This window comes from Trachypithecus francoisi, unplaced genomic scaffold (assembly GCF_009764315.1).
Source record: "Trachypithecus francoisi isolate TF-2019V2 unplaced genomic scaffold, Tfra_2.0 Lachesis_group10, whole genome shotgun sequence".
NCBI lineage: Eukaryota > Metazoa > Chordata > Mammalia > Primates > Cercopithecidae > Trachypithecus > Trachypithecus francoisi.
Genome location: NW_022681455.1, coordinates 110509936 through 110528909, shown reverse-complemented (window position 1 = coordinate 110528909; position 18974 = coordinate 110509936). Strand labels below are relative to the sequence as shown.

Below are 18974 nucleotides of genomic sequence, written 5' to 3'. Positions count from 1 at the left end.
GCAATCCTCCTACCTCAGCCTCCCAAGTAGCTGGGACTACAGGCACACACTACCATGCCCAGCTCATTTTTCTATCTTTTATAGAGACCGAGTCTCCCTATGTTGCCGAGGCTGGTCTTGGAACTCCTGGCCACAAGTGATCCTCCCACCTTGATCTTCCAAAAGAGCTGGAATTACAGGCATGAGCCACTGTGCCTGGCCTCATTTGGGAAGATTTTTACTGCCAGTTACTCACCTACTCTCTGCAGGTAATAAAGATTTACAAACACATTTGTAGTTTGTACATTTAAGATTATTTCCCTCAAAATGTCCTTTAAATATCTGGGGATTTTGCACATTGCAATAAACAATAAACAAAGGTGCCAACCCTCTCCCTCATCTCTCTATACTTAGAGCTATTTTCCTGCCTAGATGTTCAGTTACCATGGAAATGAGTTTGCACCACTAACACAGGTATAAAATGGGAATTTCGGTAAATTAAATTATGTCATTTGTAATATGTATAACAAGTATAATATTTGGACTCCAAGTGTAGGAGGTCTTTTTTTTTTTTTTTTTTTTTTTTTTGAGACGGAGTCTCGCTCTGTCGCCCAGGCTGGAGTGCAGTGGCACGATCTCTGCTCACTGCAAGCTCCGCCTCCCGGGTTCATGCCATTCTCCTGCCTCAGCCTCCCGAGTAGGTGGGACTACAGGCGCCCCGCCACTGCATCCGGCTAATTTTTTGTATTTTTAGTAGACACGGGGTTTCACCATGTTAGCCAGGATGGTCTCAATCTCCTGACCTCGTGATCTGCCTGCCTCGGCCTCCCAAAGTGCTGGGATTACAGGCGTGAGCCACCGCGCCCAGCCTGTGGGAGATCTTAACCAACACTCCAAGGGAACCTTGGGCCACCCCCTAAAGCAGAATGCACGACAGAAAATCTCACAAAGAACCATTGCTCTAAGCATTTCTATGTGTGTCCTGGAAGAACAACTGTGGCTGCAGCCCCTGACATACAAAAGAGCAGTCGAGTTTCCTGTTCGACAGTTCCTTTGATCCAATAACCTACTTAGCCAGTCCCAATCTTCATCAAGGAGCCTCTGACCCTTCTAAGAATCCCAAATTCTTTCACAGCCATAAAAAAAGAATAAAAATTAAGCCAGGTACCGTGGCTTATGCCTGTAATCTTAGCACTTTGGGAGGCCAAGACAGGAGAATCGGTTGAGTCCAGGAGTTTGAGACCAGCCTGGGCAACATGGCAAAATCCCATCTCTAGAAAAATTAAAAATCTAGCTAGGCGTGGTGGCACATCCTGTGGTCTCAGCTACTTAGGATGCTGAGGTGGGTGGACTGCTTGAGCCCAGGAGGTCAAGCCTGCTGTGAGCCGTGATGGTGCCACAGCACTCCAGCCTGGGCAACAGAGCAAGACCCCGTATCAAAAAACAAAAGAATGAAATCACGTCATGTCCTTTGCAGCGACATGAATATAGCCAGAGGCTGGAGGCCATTATCCTAAGCAAATTAATGCAGAAACAGAAAACCAAATACCACATGTTCTCATTTATAAGTGGGAGCTAAATATTGGGTACACATGAACACAAAGATATAAATAATAAACACTGGAGACTCCAAAAACAAGGAGAGAGAGGAGCAAGGATTGAAAAACTACCAATCAGGTACTATGTTCACTATCTTGGCAATGGGATCATTAGAAGCCCAAACCTCAACATCATGTAATATACCCATGTAACAAAGCTGTTCATGTACCCCCTGAATCTAAAATAAAAACAAAAATTAAAAATCTAAATTCAATTAAAAAAAAAAAAAGGATCCTGAGTTCTGGACTCCTCTATTAGCCTCCTTAATCACTGAGTCAGTTACAAGATCTCTGGAAATTTCCAACAGTTTCTACCATAAAATGTTCCCCGCCATGTCCCAACATGTTTTCAATAGCTCTAAGCATCTTCTCAGCTCTTTCTCATAGCCAAGGGGGGTCTTACCGGGATCTTCCACCAAAGCAGTTTGTGCTGGGGGGCTGGTGCCGGTTCTCTGGAGCTACCGCTGTTCCACTGGAATCTCTCGAAGGCGGCTGTGATCCTAGAAAGGAATCAATCACAAGAAAAGACAGAAGCATTGAGGAGCTCAACTCATGTTTGAGATTTGACAGCCAGGAACAGAACTCCCTCTGTGTGTTAGAGTTGCCACCACCACAGGATACATCCAGCAAGCTGCAGCCACCAGAAGGAGAGGAACAGGGACGATCACACAGGATCCGATCCATGCCATGGAGCAGTGGGGCTCAAACCTTGGAAACAGCTTCTCTTCTCTAAGACATTCAAGAACGTCCAAGGCACTTACAAGCACATTGCCTTATCCATTAAATGAATCTCAGCCTCAAAAACATGAGATAGAGAACAAACGCTAACCGTGCAAAGTAGGGGCCAGGAATCGGGGGCATTTCTCCTTAACACATCCAGAGAGCTTTTACAAAGCCAAATCAGATCATCATAGTCTTCTGCTAGAAACCCTTCAACAACTTTCTGTTTCTCAAGATGAGGTTCAAAATCCCTACCAAGGGCTTCAAGGCTGCACGATCTGAGTTGACCTGTTTCTCCAACCTCACCTCCTCCATTCTCTCTCCTTCTTGCTCCTAATAATCCAACCACGCTGACTGCCTCTGTTCCCATCACTGGCCAAGCCACCCCTTTACCCCACACCCCCACCATGGCCTGTCTAAACTCCTTGTCCTCCAGGTCTCAGCTTCCTCAGAGAAACCTTCCCTGACCCCTCAATTCAGATGAGATCTCCCCCAACAAAGTACAGGAATCTCATGCCACCCTGTGGTTTTCACTGACAGCTTTTGTTACAATCACAGCTATGTAATTACCTGTGTGTTTACTCATTTGATGTCTAACTTCCCCTGCCCTCATCAAGTAGACTGTAAACCTCAAGTAGTGGAGACCATGTGAATTTGGCCCATTGCCATCTGGCTGGCACCTGGTCTAAGACCTAGTGCATGCCAGGGATACAATCATGTATATATGTGTTGAATGAGTGAATGATGCACGTTTTTCTCCAAGCACCAAAGCACCTCAAGCACTAATCAGTGCAGTTAAGGGATTTTTCTCCAGTCAAGGCCCATCCAGCCACTGAGATTCCAACCAACTGCCCTTGAATTGGAATCCAAATTGCATCCCTTTGAAGCTACAGAAATCCTGCTTGGTGCCTGGAAAGTGCCATGGTTACATCACATCTAAGAAAACATTTAATGAGAAAAATTAATGGAGAAACCCAACCCATTTCAGACCTCAGACTTCATGAAATAATTTCCTGCTAGATCCAAAGGTGACTAATTTCAGACTAGATCAAAAGAAACAAACTGGCCGGGCGCGGTGGCTCAAGCCTGTAATCCCAGCACTTTGGGAGGCCGAGACGGGCGGATCACGAGGTCAGGAGATCGAGACCATCCTGGCTAACACGGTGAAACCCCGTCTCTACTAAAAAATACAAAAAAAACTAGCCGGGCGAGGTGGTGGGCGCCTGTAGTCCCAGCTACTCAGGAGGCTGAGGCAGGAGAATGGCGGGAACCCGGGAGGCGGAGCTTGCAGTGAGCTGAGATCCGGCCACTGCACTCCAGCCTGGGCGACAGAGCAAGACTCCGTCTCAAAAAAAAAAGAAACAAACTGCCAATATTCGGGACAGAGCAGGGGACACTCTCCAAATTCCCAGCTCTGTCTGTATTTTGCTAGTGTGTATCTCTAGAAAAACACATGGTCCCCTTCCCAACCAATGCCTCTCATAAAAACACCCTCAACCTCCCCAAAAACTTTAACTGTATTGGGAAGGAAAACAATAGGCCAAAGTCATATTTGATAAAGATATTTCATTTTCCAAAGTCCACATGGGATGAAAGATGTTTTTCCTCTGCTATCAAACCAAACAATTACAGAATTTACAGAGACTGAACATTTACTGTGGCCCTTGATCAGAAAGCGGCCCTTGAAAATCCATGTCATGATATTGATCCAGGGTGCTAAGAAGAGTCGGGGCTAGCTATGGGCTGAGTGGTACTCAAACCAAGACGCCTAGTAGAGAACCAAGCTCTCAGCACCTCCTGGCCCCTGCCCAGCCCCACCCCATCCCGGCACAGTGCTGAGGAGCAGGGCGGCACTCACCGTCTGTCACGGCACTGCCATTAGGCACACTTCCCAGATCAACAGTCGGCCCATCCAGGAAAATTGTCAGCTCTCCGCCTGAGACAACACTGCCTTTGTTCTCCGTCTGCAGGTTCAGGGTCAGCTGCGTGTTCTCCACTGTGGGGTACAAAAGGCAACATGGATGCGCTAAAGCAAATGCACGCCAAGTTAAGATTCTCTAAATTAAAAGCTCCCATTTCACCTTCGCTGGCTTCCCTGGGAATGCTTTCTCCTCATCTTCAAATTTTGCCTCGTGGCATGGAACCAAGAGTGGGAAGGAATATGTCTAATGAAATCACTGTTGTATCAGGTTGGAGGGGAAGCTGTACTCTTTCTAAACATTTCATATCACCAGATCAGCAACATCATTTCCACATTACTGATGTATTAGTTTGTTTACACTTGCAGGACTGTGAGAAAAGCACAGGGATACTGATGGCGTACAGATGAAGAAATAGATGCAAGTAATATCCCCCTGCCCACAGAAACCAAAGAGACCCTAAGGAACTGTCAACAGGAGACATCTCCATCTAGAGAGGGATTGCAGGGGCTTATTCTTTTCTTATTTGTGCTAAAACATGTTGTTGTTGTTTTAAATTTTCAATCCTGAAAACGTATTGCCTTGAAATAAGGGAAAAAAGTTACAACAATGAAACTTCAATGCAGGCTAACAGGCCCCATCAGTGACTTAAGGAGAGGTGAGAAGTGGCCTAGAGCACCCCGCCCCCAAGGATACCAGGCAGATTCAGTCCTGTGGGTGACTGTAGTAAAAAAACAGAACAAACTGACTGGAGACAGAAGCACCAAGCCCTAGGCAGGCTAGAAACTGCTGCACACACACCCTCCACCCTGCTACTGAACTTGGCTGCGCTGAATAACTTCTGTCTAGTTCAGTGTTTAGTCCACACTGAGTATTTCAGTTCCCTTCAGTTCAGTCCAGCCAGGAGCTACGGCCTTTAATTCAGGGTTGTTAAATAATTACCAAAAGGGAATCAGCCTTTATGAGGATTTCCACGGGGTCTGTCCACACCACACCTTACAAAACCAGACCAGGCAAGTGCCATGTATCTGAACCTCCCTCCCCACTCGTCCCACCCAGTCCAACACCTTGTTTTATTTCTTAGTTGCTACTGCACAATAATAAGCTATCTTACCTGTTTTCTAGAACAAGGTAGAGTATGTATAAATGTCTCCATAAGCACACTAAAGTAAATTTGAGCATTTTCTACAGATAACCCCCCTTTCCTCCACCCCCGCAAAAAAGACGGCTCTAAATCCCTCTACAGATACAACCCTTTAAGAACTTAGCAGAAAATTCTAGATCAATTCAAGGATTTATTATAATAAGATAGAAACCAGTTACCCTTTGGGTTTTCAAGCTCTCCTAAGCACTCTACCTTCCCTTAATCTCTCTTCCCTGCCATGGATCTCTCCAACTCTTTTTTGAGTGAGTCTGCTATTTTCAGCCAGTTCCATTGAGGGCCTTGGTGAGTACTAAACGTTTCTATAAAATAACACTTGTAGTTTCCAAAGGAAATGAGTTCCTTCAAAAGCCAAGGAGTATGGGAAGGAACCGAGGCCTTTCAACCCCCAGCCACCACTTGCCATCCCTGGGAGTGGCCACTTGGGAAGCACCTGCTCCAGCCCCAGCAGAGCCTAACCCTACAGCTTAGTCCACATCCTGAATGCAGCCTCGGGAGAGATCCCAGGCCAGGCTGCCCAGCTAAGCTGCTGCCAAATCTAGCCCCCTGAAACTGTGCGATCATAAATGTTGATTATTGTGGGCTTTTTTTTTTTTTTTTTTAAAGTCAAGGAGGGTTTCCCTCCTCCGTTATGCCAAGATCCAGTGCCTAAGTCTCTGGCAGTAGGGATGCTAAGCACATGGGTTAAGAGGGGGTGTGGTCAGGCACTCTGAGTTTAATTCACAGTTTAATTCACAGTCCCTGAGAGCTGTGCAGCATGAAGCAAACGACCTAACCTGAGCATCGGTCTCCCTACTTGCAAAACAGGGGAAATCACGGCACCTTTTTCAGAGGACTCTTGCAAAGAAGTAAACGGCACCTACCGAGCTCCTAATAAGCTGTCATTTTTATCATCTTCCTGTTGACTTTCCTGTTTTTAGGCTGAAAAGTCCTAATTCCTCTTGGTCTAACTTCTCATTCACTGTATTTGTTTTTTGTTTTATTTTTTAATTTTTTTTATAGAGACGTGGTTCACTATGTTGCCCAGGCTGGTCTCAAAACTCCTGGCCTCAAGCAATCCTCCCACCTCGGCCTCCCAAAGTGCTGGGATTACAAGAGTGAGCCACTGCAACCTAGCCTTCATTCATTTTAGTCTTTCTTCTCTTGATCCTTCTGGTCCTTCTGAGACTTTTTTGGGCTGTGACCACAGAATCTTCCAAGGCAAGCCACAGACCCATCACGCAGACAAACTGTCTTTTCATCTTGTTTTCAGGCCATCTCCTAAAGGCGCCCAGCCTTCTGGCTGCAGTACACAGACCACTGTTGGATGTGTGCTGAGGGACGAGCATTACAGAAGGGCTCCTTGATTCCTGTCCTGATACCTCAAAGGTCGTCATTTCATAAATGGAGTGTGGACACTGTTTTCCTCCTTCCTGGAGGACTGATAATGTTCAACAGGAGTGGGGAGGAACCCAAGGCCTCTCGCTGCTCATTTCTACCCCTGTGACAGTCACAGTGCCATGGGCCTTGGATAGAAGCCAGAGAGATAGCCTGCATTTTCCTCTCCATGGTCTCGTCCCAAGGATCCAAGTTAGCTCTTCTATCTAGTTTATCTACTCATTGTCTCCAGTGGAATCATTATATATTTGAAGGCTCAGAAGCCACCATACAACACATTGAGACACACTTTGTCTTCAAAGAGAGTCAGTGGGCTGGGAGCAGTGGTTCATGCCTATAATCCCAGCACTTTGGGAGGCTGAGGTAGGAGGATCACTTGAGGCCAGGAGTTCAAGACGAGCATGAGTAACACAGTGAGAATTTGTCACTACAAAAAAATTAATTAAAAGGAGCCAGCCAAGCTCAATGGCTCATGCCTGTAATCCCAGCACTTTGGGAGGCCAAGGAGGGTGGAATGCTTGAGTCCAGGAGTTCAAGACCAGCCTGGGCAAGATGGCAAAACCCCATCTCCAATAAAAATACCAAAAATTAGCTGGATGTGGTGGTAGGCTACTGTAGTCCCAGATACTGAGGAGGCTGAGGTGGGAGAATCACCTGAGCCCAGGAGGTCGAGGCTGCAGTGAGCCAAGATCACGCCACTGTACTGCAACCTAAGCAACCAGCATGAGACTCTGTCTCAAACACATAAAATAGGACTGGGCATGGTGGATCATGCCTGTAATCCCAGCCCTTTGGGAGGCTGAGAGGGGCTGAGATGGGTGGGTCGCTTGAGCTCAGGAGTTTGAGACCATCCTGGGCAACACGGTGAGACCCTGTCTCTATTAAAAATACAAAAAATTAGCCAGGCCTGGCGGGGTGCACCTGTGGTCCCCACTACCCGGGAGGCTGAGGTGGGAGGATTGCTTGGGCGTGGGTTGTGGGCAGACATTGCAGGCAGCCAAGATTGCGCCACTGCACTCCAGCCTGGGTGACAGAGCGAGACCCTGTCTCAAAAAATAAATTAATTTAATTTAAATTTAAATAGCCAACAGGGAGGGGGAGGGCCTTTTTTCTTTAAACTAAACTTTTGAGAACATAACCCTCCTCTGTTCTATTTGAGACCTCTGGCTGTCACCATGATAACCAAGTGATCTAATTTACTGTCACCGAGAGCAAGGCAACCTGACGCCACAGGCTTCACGTGAAAGAGGGGGATGGAGAAATGTCAAACGATACCGTGAGGAAGCAATCAGACGCCAGAATGTGGGACATCCATACGACAACTGTCCCGGACTCCTGCAAAAGTCAATGTCATTAAATTCATTTAAAAAAAAAAAAAGGAGGCAGGATGGAGACTCCTCTCGATTTAAAGAAAACCAACAAATGCCATGCATGAATTTTGACTAAACCTTGGTTTGAAAAAGCTATATTCTTGGGATATGTGGAGAGATTTGCACACAAACTGAATATTAGATGATGTTTGAAATTATTGTTAATGTTCTTAGGTTTAATAGTAGTACTACGGTTTTACAGACAGGCATAGTGGCTCACGTCTGTAATCCCAGCACTTTGGGAGGCCGAGGTGGGCGGATCACCTGAGCTCAGGAGCTCGAAATCAGCCTGGCCAACATGGTGAAACCCCATTTCTACTAAAAAAAACAAAAATTAGCCAGGCGTGGTGACACGCACCTGTAATCCCAACTACTTGGGAGGCTGAGGCAGGAGAATCACTTAAACCCAGCAGGCGGAGGTTGCAGTGAGCCTGGATCGTGCCACTACATTCCAGCCTGGGCAACAGAGCAAGGCTCTGTCTCAAAAAAAAAAAAAAAAAAAGGCCAGGCGCGGTGGCTCACACCTGTAATCCCAGCACTTTGGGAGGCCAAGACGGGCGGATCACGAGGTCAGGAGGTTGAGACCATCCTGGCTAACACGGTGAAACTCCATCTCTACTAAAAAAAATACAAAAAGCCAGGCGTGGTGGCAGGTGCCTGTAGTCCCAGCTACTTGGGAGTCTGAGGCGGGAGAATGGCGTGAATCCGGGAGGCAGAGCTTGCAGTGAGACGAGATCGCACCACTGTACTCCAGCCTAGGCAACAGAGCAAGACTCCGTCTCAAAAAAAAAAAAAAAGTCACTTCGGTTTTATATGAGAATGTCTTATTCTTGGGAGATGCAAGAGTAGATGAGAATGATACATGCATTTATTTTCAAGTGACTTTTTAGAAGAATAGGGTGAAGTTTTGGGGAGTAAAGTGTCACGATATTTGCAATTTACCTTCAAATGGCTCAGGAAAAAAAATACACCCAGCCATACACTATAATAACATATAGATAAAACAAATTTGGCAAAAAAATGTTAACAAGTGCCAGAAATAGGTGCATGGCATTTGGGTGTTCACTGTATCACTCTTTCAATTCTTCTGTATGTTTGCAAATTTCATAATTAAACATTGGGGAAAGGTTTTTTTTTAATTGGCAAGGTTATTTAAAAAATTAAACTTCAGAGAACAGAACACCTCATTATTCTCTTTTTTAAAAAATTGAGCCAGAGGAGCTCTATAATATACAATGGGACTAAAGAAACCATTAGGTAATTGAGTGACAGATTCGTGCATACAGGGGAGGCTGAAAGGTGTAAATGTGGCTGGAAAACATGTACTAGAACCTTAGTTATAAATAGCAGTCTCAGCCACCTCACCTCTGGGGCCCTCTGTTTTCACTACAGCTGTGCGGACGGCTCCACAGAGGCCCTTTCTCTTCCAGTATGTCTTCCTGCTGCCTTTAGAGGCATTGCTCAAAATCAAGAAACCCATGAAAAAGTAGGTTCCGTGAGTCCATTTCCATAACTGGAATCTGATTTAGCATATAGGAAGCTCACCAGCTCCTCTCAAGCTCATCAAGCCCTGTTCTATCTGCACTCGTGCTGTTCACATCCGTGCCTTGAGTACCTACTATTCTAGTTACTGTGATTCAACAGGAACAAGATAGGCAAAAATCTGTGCTCCTGGAGCATTTACATTCTACTTGGAAGAAACAGACAATAAGCAATGTCTTTTCTTCTTTAAAGAAAAAAGTAAATTGCATAATCGGTTAGAAGGTGGCAAGTGCAGGCTGGGCGCCATGGCTCATGCCTGTAATGCCAGCACTTTGGGAGGCCAAGGCAGGCGGATCATTTGAGGTCAGGAGTTTGAGATCAGCCTGGCCAACATGGTAAAATCCCGTCTCTACTAAAAATACAGAAAAATGAGCTGGGTGTGGTGGCGGGCACCTGTAATCCCAACTACTCGGGAGGCTGAGGCAGGAGAATTGCTTGAACCCGGGAAGCAGAGGTTGTGGTGAGCTGAGATTGTGCCATTCACTACAGCCTGGGCAACAAGAGCAAAACTCCATCTCAAAAAAAAAAAAAAACTAAAAAAAAAATTTTAACGAAATAAAAAAAAAAATTTAAAAGAAGGTGGCAAGTGTAATAGTAAAAAATAAAAGAAGGGGGATGAAGAATGCTAAGCTGGGAGAGGATGTGGGGTAGAGAAGAAAAACCTCCCTGGGAAGGTGACAACTGAGCAAAGACTAAAGGACAGGGGAAGCCACGTGGGTATCTGGAGGAAGAATATTCTAGGCAGAGGAAAAAGCAAGTCTGGAGGTCTAGGTGAGAGCATGCCTAGCATGTCTGGGGAACGGCAGGGAGGCCAGGGCAGCTGGAGTGGAGTGAGGGAAGAGAGGTGCAGATGAGGGCAAGAGGTAACCAGAGCCTCCAAGTCAGGCCTTGGGGCAAGGTCCTCAGCAATTGCTCAACATGGGATGGGCTCCCTTACGGGGTTTTGAGCAAGGAAGTGACCTGATTCCTGCTGCAGCACAATCAGTCTGGCTACAGGAGAAGGGCTGAGGTACACAAGACCAGGTAGGAGGTCACTGTGGTAATCCAGGCGAGAGCAGATGGCGGTTTGGGCAAAGGCGATGGCAGTGTCTTTAAGAAATACTGTGTCTAAGAAGATTCCACCCTGGCCTCCTCCCTAGCATGAGTTAGAAAGCCCCAGGACTCCCCACCACGCACATCAGCCAGGCCCCGCAGGCCCACTGATCTCTTGGAATCAAAGCTTTGGGCAAGTGATAGGCAGGGGCTGCAAATCATGCCAATTTAGAGCATGGCTAGAGGAAGTCTGATTCAATTAGGACTAAATGGAACATATATAACGAAAATAATCAGTTGGCAGAGGCTTAGGTTTCACCGAGAAAGTCAAAGGCCTGAGTTCATGCTAACTTCAGTAATCAGCAAACATACTTCTTCAGCTATACGACTGCACCCTTCTGTTCTAAGTAATAACTGGTTACCGATACCTTCTAATACTACTTTATGGAGGTCAACAGACAGCAGTAAGGCTGAATATGAGAATCTAGGAAAAAGACCCTGGGAAGTCCCAGGGACTGTGCCCTTTGAAAGACAGCCCTTTAAAAGCCAGTATACCAAGAGAGACAACCAGACACCAGGTGCCTCCTGATGGAAACACACACCACCACACCAGAGGAAAAAAAGAACCAAAGTCAGTCTCAGCCTCTAGATCTGCCCATGAGGGGCAGAGGGACACGCAGAACCATACTTTAGGGAGACACACAGCAAAATCCAAAGTGTGGGAAACTGTAAAGGACACGCTGTTCAGTTTCTTCAACAACACAATGCAAGGAGTAAAAAGAGGGAGGACAACCTCTAGGTTAAGAGAGACTGAAAAGACGTATCAATCTTGTTTGGTTCCTGACTCAGACAAACCGATGGTTTAAAATGGCTGAGCACAGTGGCTCATGCCTGTAATCCCAGCACTTTGGGAGGTCAAGGCAAGGGGCTCACTTGAGTCCAAGAGTTTGAGACCAGCCTGGGCAACAAAGTGAGACCCTATCTCTGTAAAAAAATAAAATAAAATAATTGGTTGGACATGGTGGCATTCACCTGTGGTCCCACCTACATGGGGTCTAGGCGTCATGGTTCATGCCTGTAATGCCAGCACTTTGGGAGGCCAAGGCAGGCGGATCATTTGAGGTCAGGAGTTTGAGACCAGCCTGGCCAACATGGTGAAATCCCATCTCTACTAAAAATACAGAAAAATGAGCTGGGTGTGGTGGCGGGCACCTGTAATCCCAGCTACTCGGGAGGCAGATCATTTGAAGTCAGGAGTTTAAGACCAGCCTGGCCAACATGGTGAAACCCCGTCTCTACTAAAAGTACAGAAAAATGAGCTGAGTGTGGTAGCAGGTACCTGTAATCCCAATTTAGATTACATGGGTGGCTACATGGGTGGCTAGGCAGGAGGATCACTTGAGCCCCGGAGGTCAAGGCTGCAGTGAGCCATGTTTGCATTACTGCACTCCAGCCTAAGCAACAGAGCAAGATCCTGTCTCGAAAAATAAAAATAAAAAATAAAAAGGTTGGGCCTGGCATGGTGGTTCATACCTGTAATCATTTTGGGAGGCTGAGGCAGGCAGATAACTTTTGTTCAGGAGTTTGAGACCAGCCTGGCCAACATGGCAAAATCCCATCTCTACTAAAAATACAAAAATTAGCTAGGTGTAGTGGCACACATCTGTAATTCCAGCTAACTTGGGAGGCTGAGGCACGAGAATCACTTGAACCCAGGAGGCAAAGGTTGCCGTGAGCTGAGATCCACGTCACTGCACTCCGGCCTGAGTGATGGAGTGAGACTCTGTCTCAAAAAACATTTAAAAAATTTTAAAAATAAAATGAAAGGGTTACGCTACGACTAGGGAAATGTAAAAACTGCCTAGACAGTTCAAAATATGAAATGATTACCATTGAGTTTTCTAGGTATGAAACTGGCATCATGGGTTGGGTTTTTAAGAGTCCTTATCTTTTAGAGAAATACACTAAAATATTAATATTTGTAGTTGAGGTATGTCTGGGATTTTCATAAAATTAATCCAGTGGGGATGGGATGGGAAGTCAGATGAGACAGGAACGGCCTGTCATAGACGGCTGCTGAACTGGGTAATGGCATATGGGGATTCACCGACTATTTTTCCACCTCTGTGTACGTTTCACATTTCCTATAATAGTTTTTGTTCTAATAACTGGCCACTAACCAAAAAAAAAAAAAAGAAGGGAGGGCGCAGTGGCTCACACCAGTAATCCCAGCACTTTGGGAGGCTGAGGCAGATGGCTCGCTTGAGCTCAGGAGTTCAAGGCCCGCCTGGGCAACACGGTGAAATCCTGTCTCTATTAAAAACACAAAAATTAGCCAAGCGTGATGGTGTCTGCCTATAGTCCCAGCTACTTGTGGGGGGAGCTGAGGCAGAAGAATCACTTGTGCCTAGGAGGTCAAGGCTGCAGTGAGTTGAGATCGGGCTACTGCACTCCAGCCTGGTTGACAGAGTGAGACTGTTTCAAAAAAAAGAAGAAGTTGTTGTGTTTTTCCATGCCAGCACGCCCAAGGCACTAACAGCAACTATAAAAATAAAATAAAATAAAGTAAAATAAAACTTGCAAGATTTTGACAAAATATAGTTTAAAATATAAAAAGGTAGAAGACACATCAGTCAAGCTGTTTGGGGAATAACTCTTACTCTTATTTTTCCTCCCTTCAAAGCCTCAGATTTGCAAGTGGCTTCAAGTTAATAATTTCCTATTGAGAAGAGTTTGTACGTGCAGCAAGGATGAGTCATATTTTTCTAAGAGTTACTTTTTCCCTTTCTTGACCTGGATTTTTTAAAATATGTTGTTTGCATGTGGTACTAATAAATATAGACAAATAGGGCATGGAAATTGCCGTCCTTATTCCAACAAAAGAAAAAAAACTACATAGGCTGTAACTGCCAAACCATGCTACTATAATGCAATTCCGTTACAAAATCCAGAACTCTTGCCTGGACAGTTTCACTGCAAATGTATGAAAGAACTTTCTAGTTTGGGGTCTTTTCTCATTATTGTCCCTCCCCACCCTATACCATCGAAATGTCTGTGCATGTCATGTCCACACTTAGATGTTTTAAAAGGAAAAATAGTTCTGTTTTCTTTTTGTTCCTAACTCAGAATACAAATGTTAGGCTTTACCTGGAAATGTGAGAAACATGAAACAAGAAAGAAAGGATTTTTTAAAGGGAGGCCAAGGACGCCAGGATTAAGAGTCTCTGAAGCCCGATGAAGACGTGACTGATTTGGCCATTCACATAAGTGCTGCTTAGCGGAACAAACCTCCTTCTTCCTGCCTCCCTCTTCCCTCAATCCCACAGGCCCATCAAAAGCAGGTGAGAGTAAGCAGCACCTTCATTAACAGGCCCGTGTTCATTCTACACGTAACTGCAAACACTGGTACACAGAGGAAGGGAATGGGGGACATTCCAGAAGGGCAGAGAGTAAATAGTCTCCTTTCTATTCCCCAGTTCCCTGAAACTCAGACACACACAGGCTGGAGTCTACCCCAGGTCTAGAGAGAAGGCTCTTTCACATGTCCTTTGCAGGAAAGGAAGCCAGATGATTCCAGGATTTACTGTTACGAGGGCTCTTCGGCTTCCAACCTTAGCCAGAGCCTAACAAGAGAAAGTCTCTTCTACCCAGCTAGGCCAGCAGTGAACACTGGTATTCCTGTTGGGGCAACAACGCTGACTTTGCTCACTCCACCTCCCCACAGCCCCCAACACTCACACTCTGGCAGGGTCTTACTCAGAACGCAGAAAGTAATGAGAACTCTGGCTTGGCCCTGCGGTCTCTTCTTTGGGCTACTACCGCTGGGAATCACGGCTAAATGAAAGTTTTGGTCTCCCGGGGGTTGCATGAACTCTTCTAGAGAAAATAGCCTCATTTCTACAAAGCCGGTTTACAAACTCTTTCTCTGTTTCTTGTTCATTTATTCAGGAAACATTTCCTGGGCTGGGCGCAGCGGCTCATCCCTGTAATCCCAACACTTTGGGAGGCCAAGGCAGGAGGATGGCTTGAGATCAGGAGTCTGGGACCAGCCTGGGCAACAAAGTGAAACCCTTATCTCTCTCAAACATTAAAAAATTAGGCCAGGCATGGCGGCTCACGCCTGTAATCCCAGCTCTTTGGGAGGCCAAGGCAGACAGATGGCCTGCGCGCTGGAGTTCAAGACCCACCTAGGCAACGAGGTGAAACCCCATCTCTACTACAAATACAAAAGCTAGCCAGGCATGGTGGCATATGCCTGTAATCCCAGCTACTCAGGTGGCTGAGGCAGGAGAATCACTTGAATCCAGGAGGCGAAGGCTGCAATGACCCAACATTGCACCATTGCATTCCAGCTTAGGCAAAAGAGTGAGACTCTACCCGAAAAAAAGAAAATTAGCTGGGCGTACTGGCGCATGCCTGTGGTCCCAGCTACTCAGGAGGCTGAGGCAAGAGGATTACTTGAACCCAGGAGGTTCAAGTAACATTTGCTGGGTGCCCACTATCTGCCAGACAGTGCTTGAAGCTATGTTATCATGAACAATGGAAACAGACGTCGTCCTTGCTTTTAGGAAGCTTACAATTCAGTGGGAGAAGTGGAAGTAACAAGGAAATGTAAAGTTGCAATGGTAAGAAAAGGTTTCAAGAGATATCAACATACGGTCCCCTGAGCTGCCAGATGCTTGGCCTGGTCAGGACATGAGGAAAAGTTTCTCGAGAAACTGATAACTGTCATCTAAGTTTCGAGAAGGCAGCTAACAGGGTAGGGCAGGACAGGGAGGAAGACCATTCAGGCAGGGGAAATGTTGTGTGCAAAGGCCCTGTGTACAGTGAGCCGGATGCATTCAGGAAAGTGGGCAGAGATGAGTGGGGCTGGACTGGAATGAGATCCAAATGGGTGAGGGCTGAGTGGTCACTAGACGTTGCAGTGTCTTGTGACATGCTGAGCTATAGAGTTTTTCTGTATCCTAAGAGCCACCACACAATGCTAAAGGGTTTTTTAATTGAGGTGTGACAAGATCAGCCTTGCTGGATCAATAATCATTCTGGCTGTGGTGTGGAAAACAAGTTGGAGGAAAGGAAGGACAGAAACAGGCAGAGCAGACAGGAGGCCACAGATGAAAATTTTGGCGGCCAGGAAAGGACCAAAGCGCGAGAAGTGGAGCTGAAGAAGTGGGCAGACTTGCAAAAGTAAAAATCCAGAGAATCTAAAGAGATTAGAAAACGGGTTGGGCAAGAGGGGTCGGGTATCAAAGACGGCTCCTGGGTTCCTAACGCACTTAACTGGACAAATGGAGAATCTACACAATGAAATCTAGAATATGGGAACAGGACCAAGCCTGAGGAGGAGGTGACTTGCACATGTTGAGGTGCTTCTGATATAACCACAGGGAGACACCAAGAGAGTCATCAGATATGTGGGAAGAGAGCTCAGAAGTGATTCAAATCTGTGGCTCACCTGCACACGGTGGTTTGCACAGAGAGGAAGTTCAGGTAAGGATGAGATCATGGAAGAAAAGGATGGAATGATAGGAAACTCTCGTATTTAACAGTTAAATAGACGATGACCTTGCCAAGGCAGGCGGATCACCTCAAGTCAGGAGTTCAAGACCAGCCTGGCTAACATGGCGAAACCCCATCTCTACTAAAAATATAAAAATTAGGCCAGGTGCGGTGGCGCACACCTGTAATCCCAGCACTTTGGTAGGCCAAGGCGGATGGATCACCTGAGGATGGGAGTTCAAGACCAGCCTGACCAACATGGGGAAATCTATCTCTACTAAAAGTACAAAATTAGCCGGGAGTGGTGGCCTGTGATCCAGCTACTCGGGAGGCTGAGGCAGGAGACTCGCTTGAACCCGGGAGGCAGAGGTTGTGGTGAGCCGAGATCATGCCATTGCACTCCAGCCTGGACAACAAGAGCAAAACTCCATCTCAAAAAATATATATATATTTATAATATATAAATTAGCTGGGCGTGATGGCGGGCGCCTGTAATCCCAGCTACTCGGGAGGCTTGAGGCCAGAGAACTGCTTGAACCTGAGGCAGAGGTTGCAGTGAACAGAGATTCCACCACTGCACTCCAGCCTGGGCAACAGAGCAAGACTCTGTCTTTAAAAAAAAAAATAATAAAAAAATTAATAATAGATGACGACCTTGCAAGGAAGACAGAGAAGAATAACTGGAGAGGTGGGAGGGAAGATCAGGAAGGGTTCCTGGGAAGGCAGGGAAGGGGGGCCTCTAAGTATGGATGGGGCATCTGCCCTCAGCAGGAGGAGAGAAAGAAAGGAGGGTGGATTCGGCACTCATGTCCTCATTTCGGTACATAATGGACTCATCAACCACGACCACCCTTTATTTCTCTTGATTCAGGGTCCCAGTACTCTACAGCCAAGACCCATGCAGCTACATGCATTTTCCTTTACTTACAAAAAAAAAAAAAAAACAGTACATATGCACACACAAGTCAGCACCAGTTATCCATCACAGTCACCCGTGTAACAAGGCACCCCAGAAGGAGTCTCGGGAACCAACTGTGGATCCCCTTAAAACAGGATACAAAGACTTCATCCATCTTGGTAAATCTCTCAAGCCATAGCATATTTTAATTTTTTAAAAGGGACTTAGGGGAAATAAATACAGATCTGGGAAGGTTAAGTCGTTAGAATAAATTATCAGTTCACATCATTACTGCTGCCTTGTCATTAGCCCTCCTCTTCTCCTAGGGGGAGGGAGAGTCCCCACCACACCATTAATCGCCATGCCCAGGCCCTGCCCAGCTCCAACAGATCACCCATGCTCTGTGCCCTCCGGGAACCGCAGCGGCCGCAACCAACTCTCTGAGTTGCCAGGTATCAAAGCCATGTTTATAAACACCTTCCAAACAACAAACCTCCTTTTAAATGTTCTTTGCAGAGCAAAATGTAGGAGCTGTCTTAGAAAATTATTTTTTAAAGTTACAATTCTGCTTTTAAAAAATTCCCCTTTTTATAAATTGGTTTTTTTTTTTTTACAAATTATAATTTCAGATAAGGGAGCTACTATGCCCCAACTAAGATTTAGATTAGTGATCATAAAGAGCGTACAACAACACGGAAAATTACTCATACCACAATGTTAAGTTTTTTTTTTTTTTGAGATGGAGTCTCTCTCTGTCGCCCAGGCTGGAGTACAGTCGTGCGATCTCGGCTCACCACAACCTCTGACATTATAGAATGCACCCTATTATTAAGACCATGTAAAAATAAGTATACAAAGGGGCAAAGAAATAAATGAACGAGGGAAAAATGACAAGTTGTGTTTGAGCAGTAAGATTATGAAATAAAGATTTGCTCTGTCAATTTCCATTAATTCCACAGTGGATTTTTTTCCATAATTTCCATGTCAGTTAAACATTAGACACGTACGCGGGAGTGTCAACAAGTGAAATGACACAAGGCATGAGATTTTCTTGCAAATACGTCCCCAAAAGATGGGAGCTAAAGATGAAAGACAAGTAGATGTGTGCTGGTTATCATTAAAGCTGGGTAACCGGTGCTGAATGGTCCATTATTCTCTCCACTTTTTTTTGAGACGGAGTCTCACTCTGTTGCCCAGCCTAGAGTGCAATGGCACAATCTCGGCTCACTGCAGCCTCTGCCTCCCGGGTTCAGGCAATTCTTCTGTCTCAGCCTCCCAAGTAGCTGGGACTACAGGCAGCTGCCATCACATCCGGCTAATTTTTTTTGTATTTTTAGTAGAGACAGGGTTTCACTACGTTGGCCAGGCTGGTCTCGAACTCTTGACCTTGTGATCTGCCTGCCTCAGCCTCCCAAAGTGCTGGGATTACAGGCACAAGCCACCGCGTCCAGTCTACTTTTTTTTTTTTTTTGAGACAGAGTTTCACTCTTGTCACTCAGGCTGGGGTGCAGGGGTGCAATCTCAGCTCACTACAACCTCTGCCTCCCCAGTTCAAGCGATTCTCCTGCCTCAGCCTCCTGAGTAGCGGGGATTATAGGCACCCACCACCACACCCAGCTAATTTTTGTATTTTTAATAGAGAAGGGGTTTCATCATGTTGGCCAGGCTGGTCTCAAAACTCCTGACCTCAGGTGATCTGCCCGCCTCAGCCTCCCAAAGTGCTGGGATTACAGGCATGAGCCACTGCACCTGGCCACTTCTCTCTACTTTTATTTATGTTTGAAATTTTCCATAATAAAAAAGTTTAAAAAGTATTTTCCAGGCAGGGTGTGGTGGCTCACGTCTGTAATCCCAACACTTTGAGAGGCCAAGGTGGGA

General features: G+C 45.9%; 1 protein-coding gene across 3 annotated transcripts in view; it reads right to left on the bottom strand.

The window, feature by feature from the left end:
• Nucleotides 1-18974, bottom strand: part of WWP2 (WW domain containing E3 ubiquitin protein ligase 2) — a 179958-nt gene that overhangs the window by 98034 nt on the left and 62950 nt on the right. For all 3 annotated transcript variants that reach the window (XM_033218840.1, XM_033218841.1, XM_033218839.1), the window contains 2 exons: nt 4156-4293; nt 1981-2077 (listed from right to left, as the gene is read on the bottom strand). In XM_033218840.1, the coding sequence (XP_033074731.1) occupies nt 1981-2077; nt 4156-4293 (235 nt within the window). The remainder of the gene's footprint in view (nt 1-1980; nt 2078-4155; nt 4294-18974) is intronic.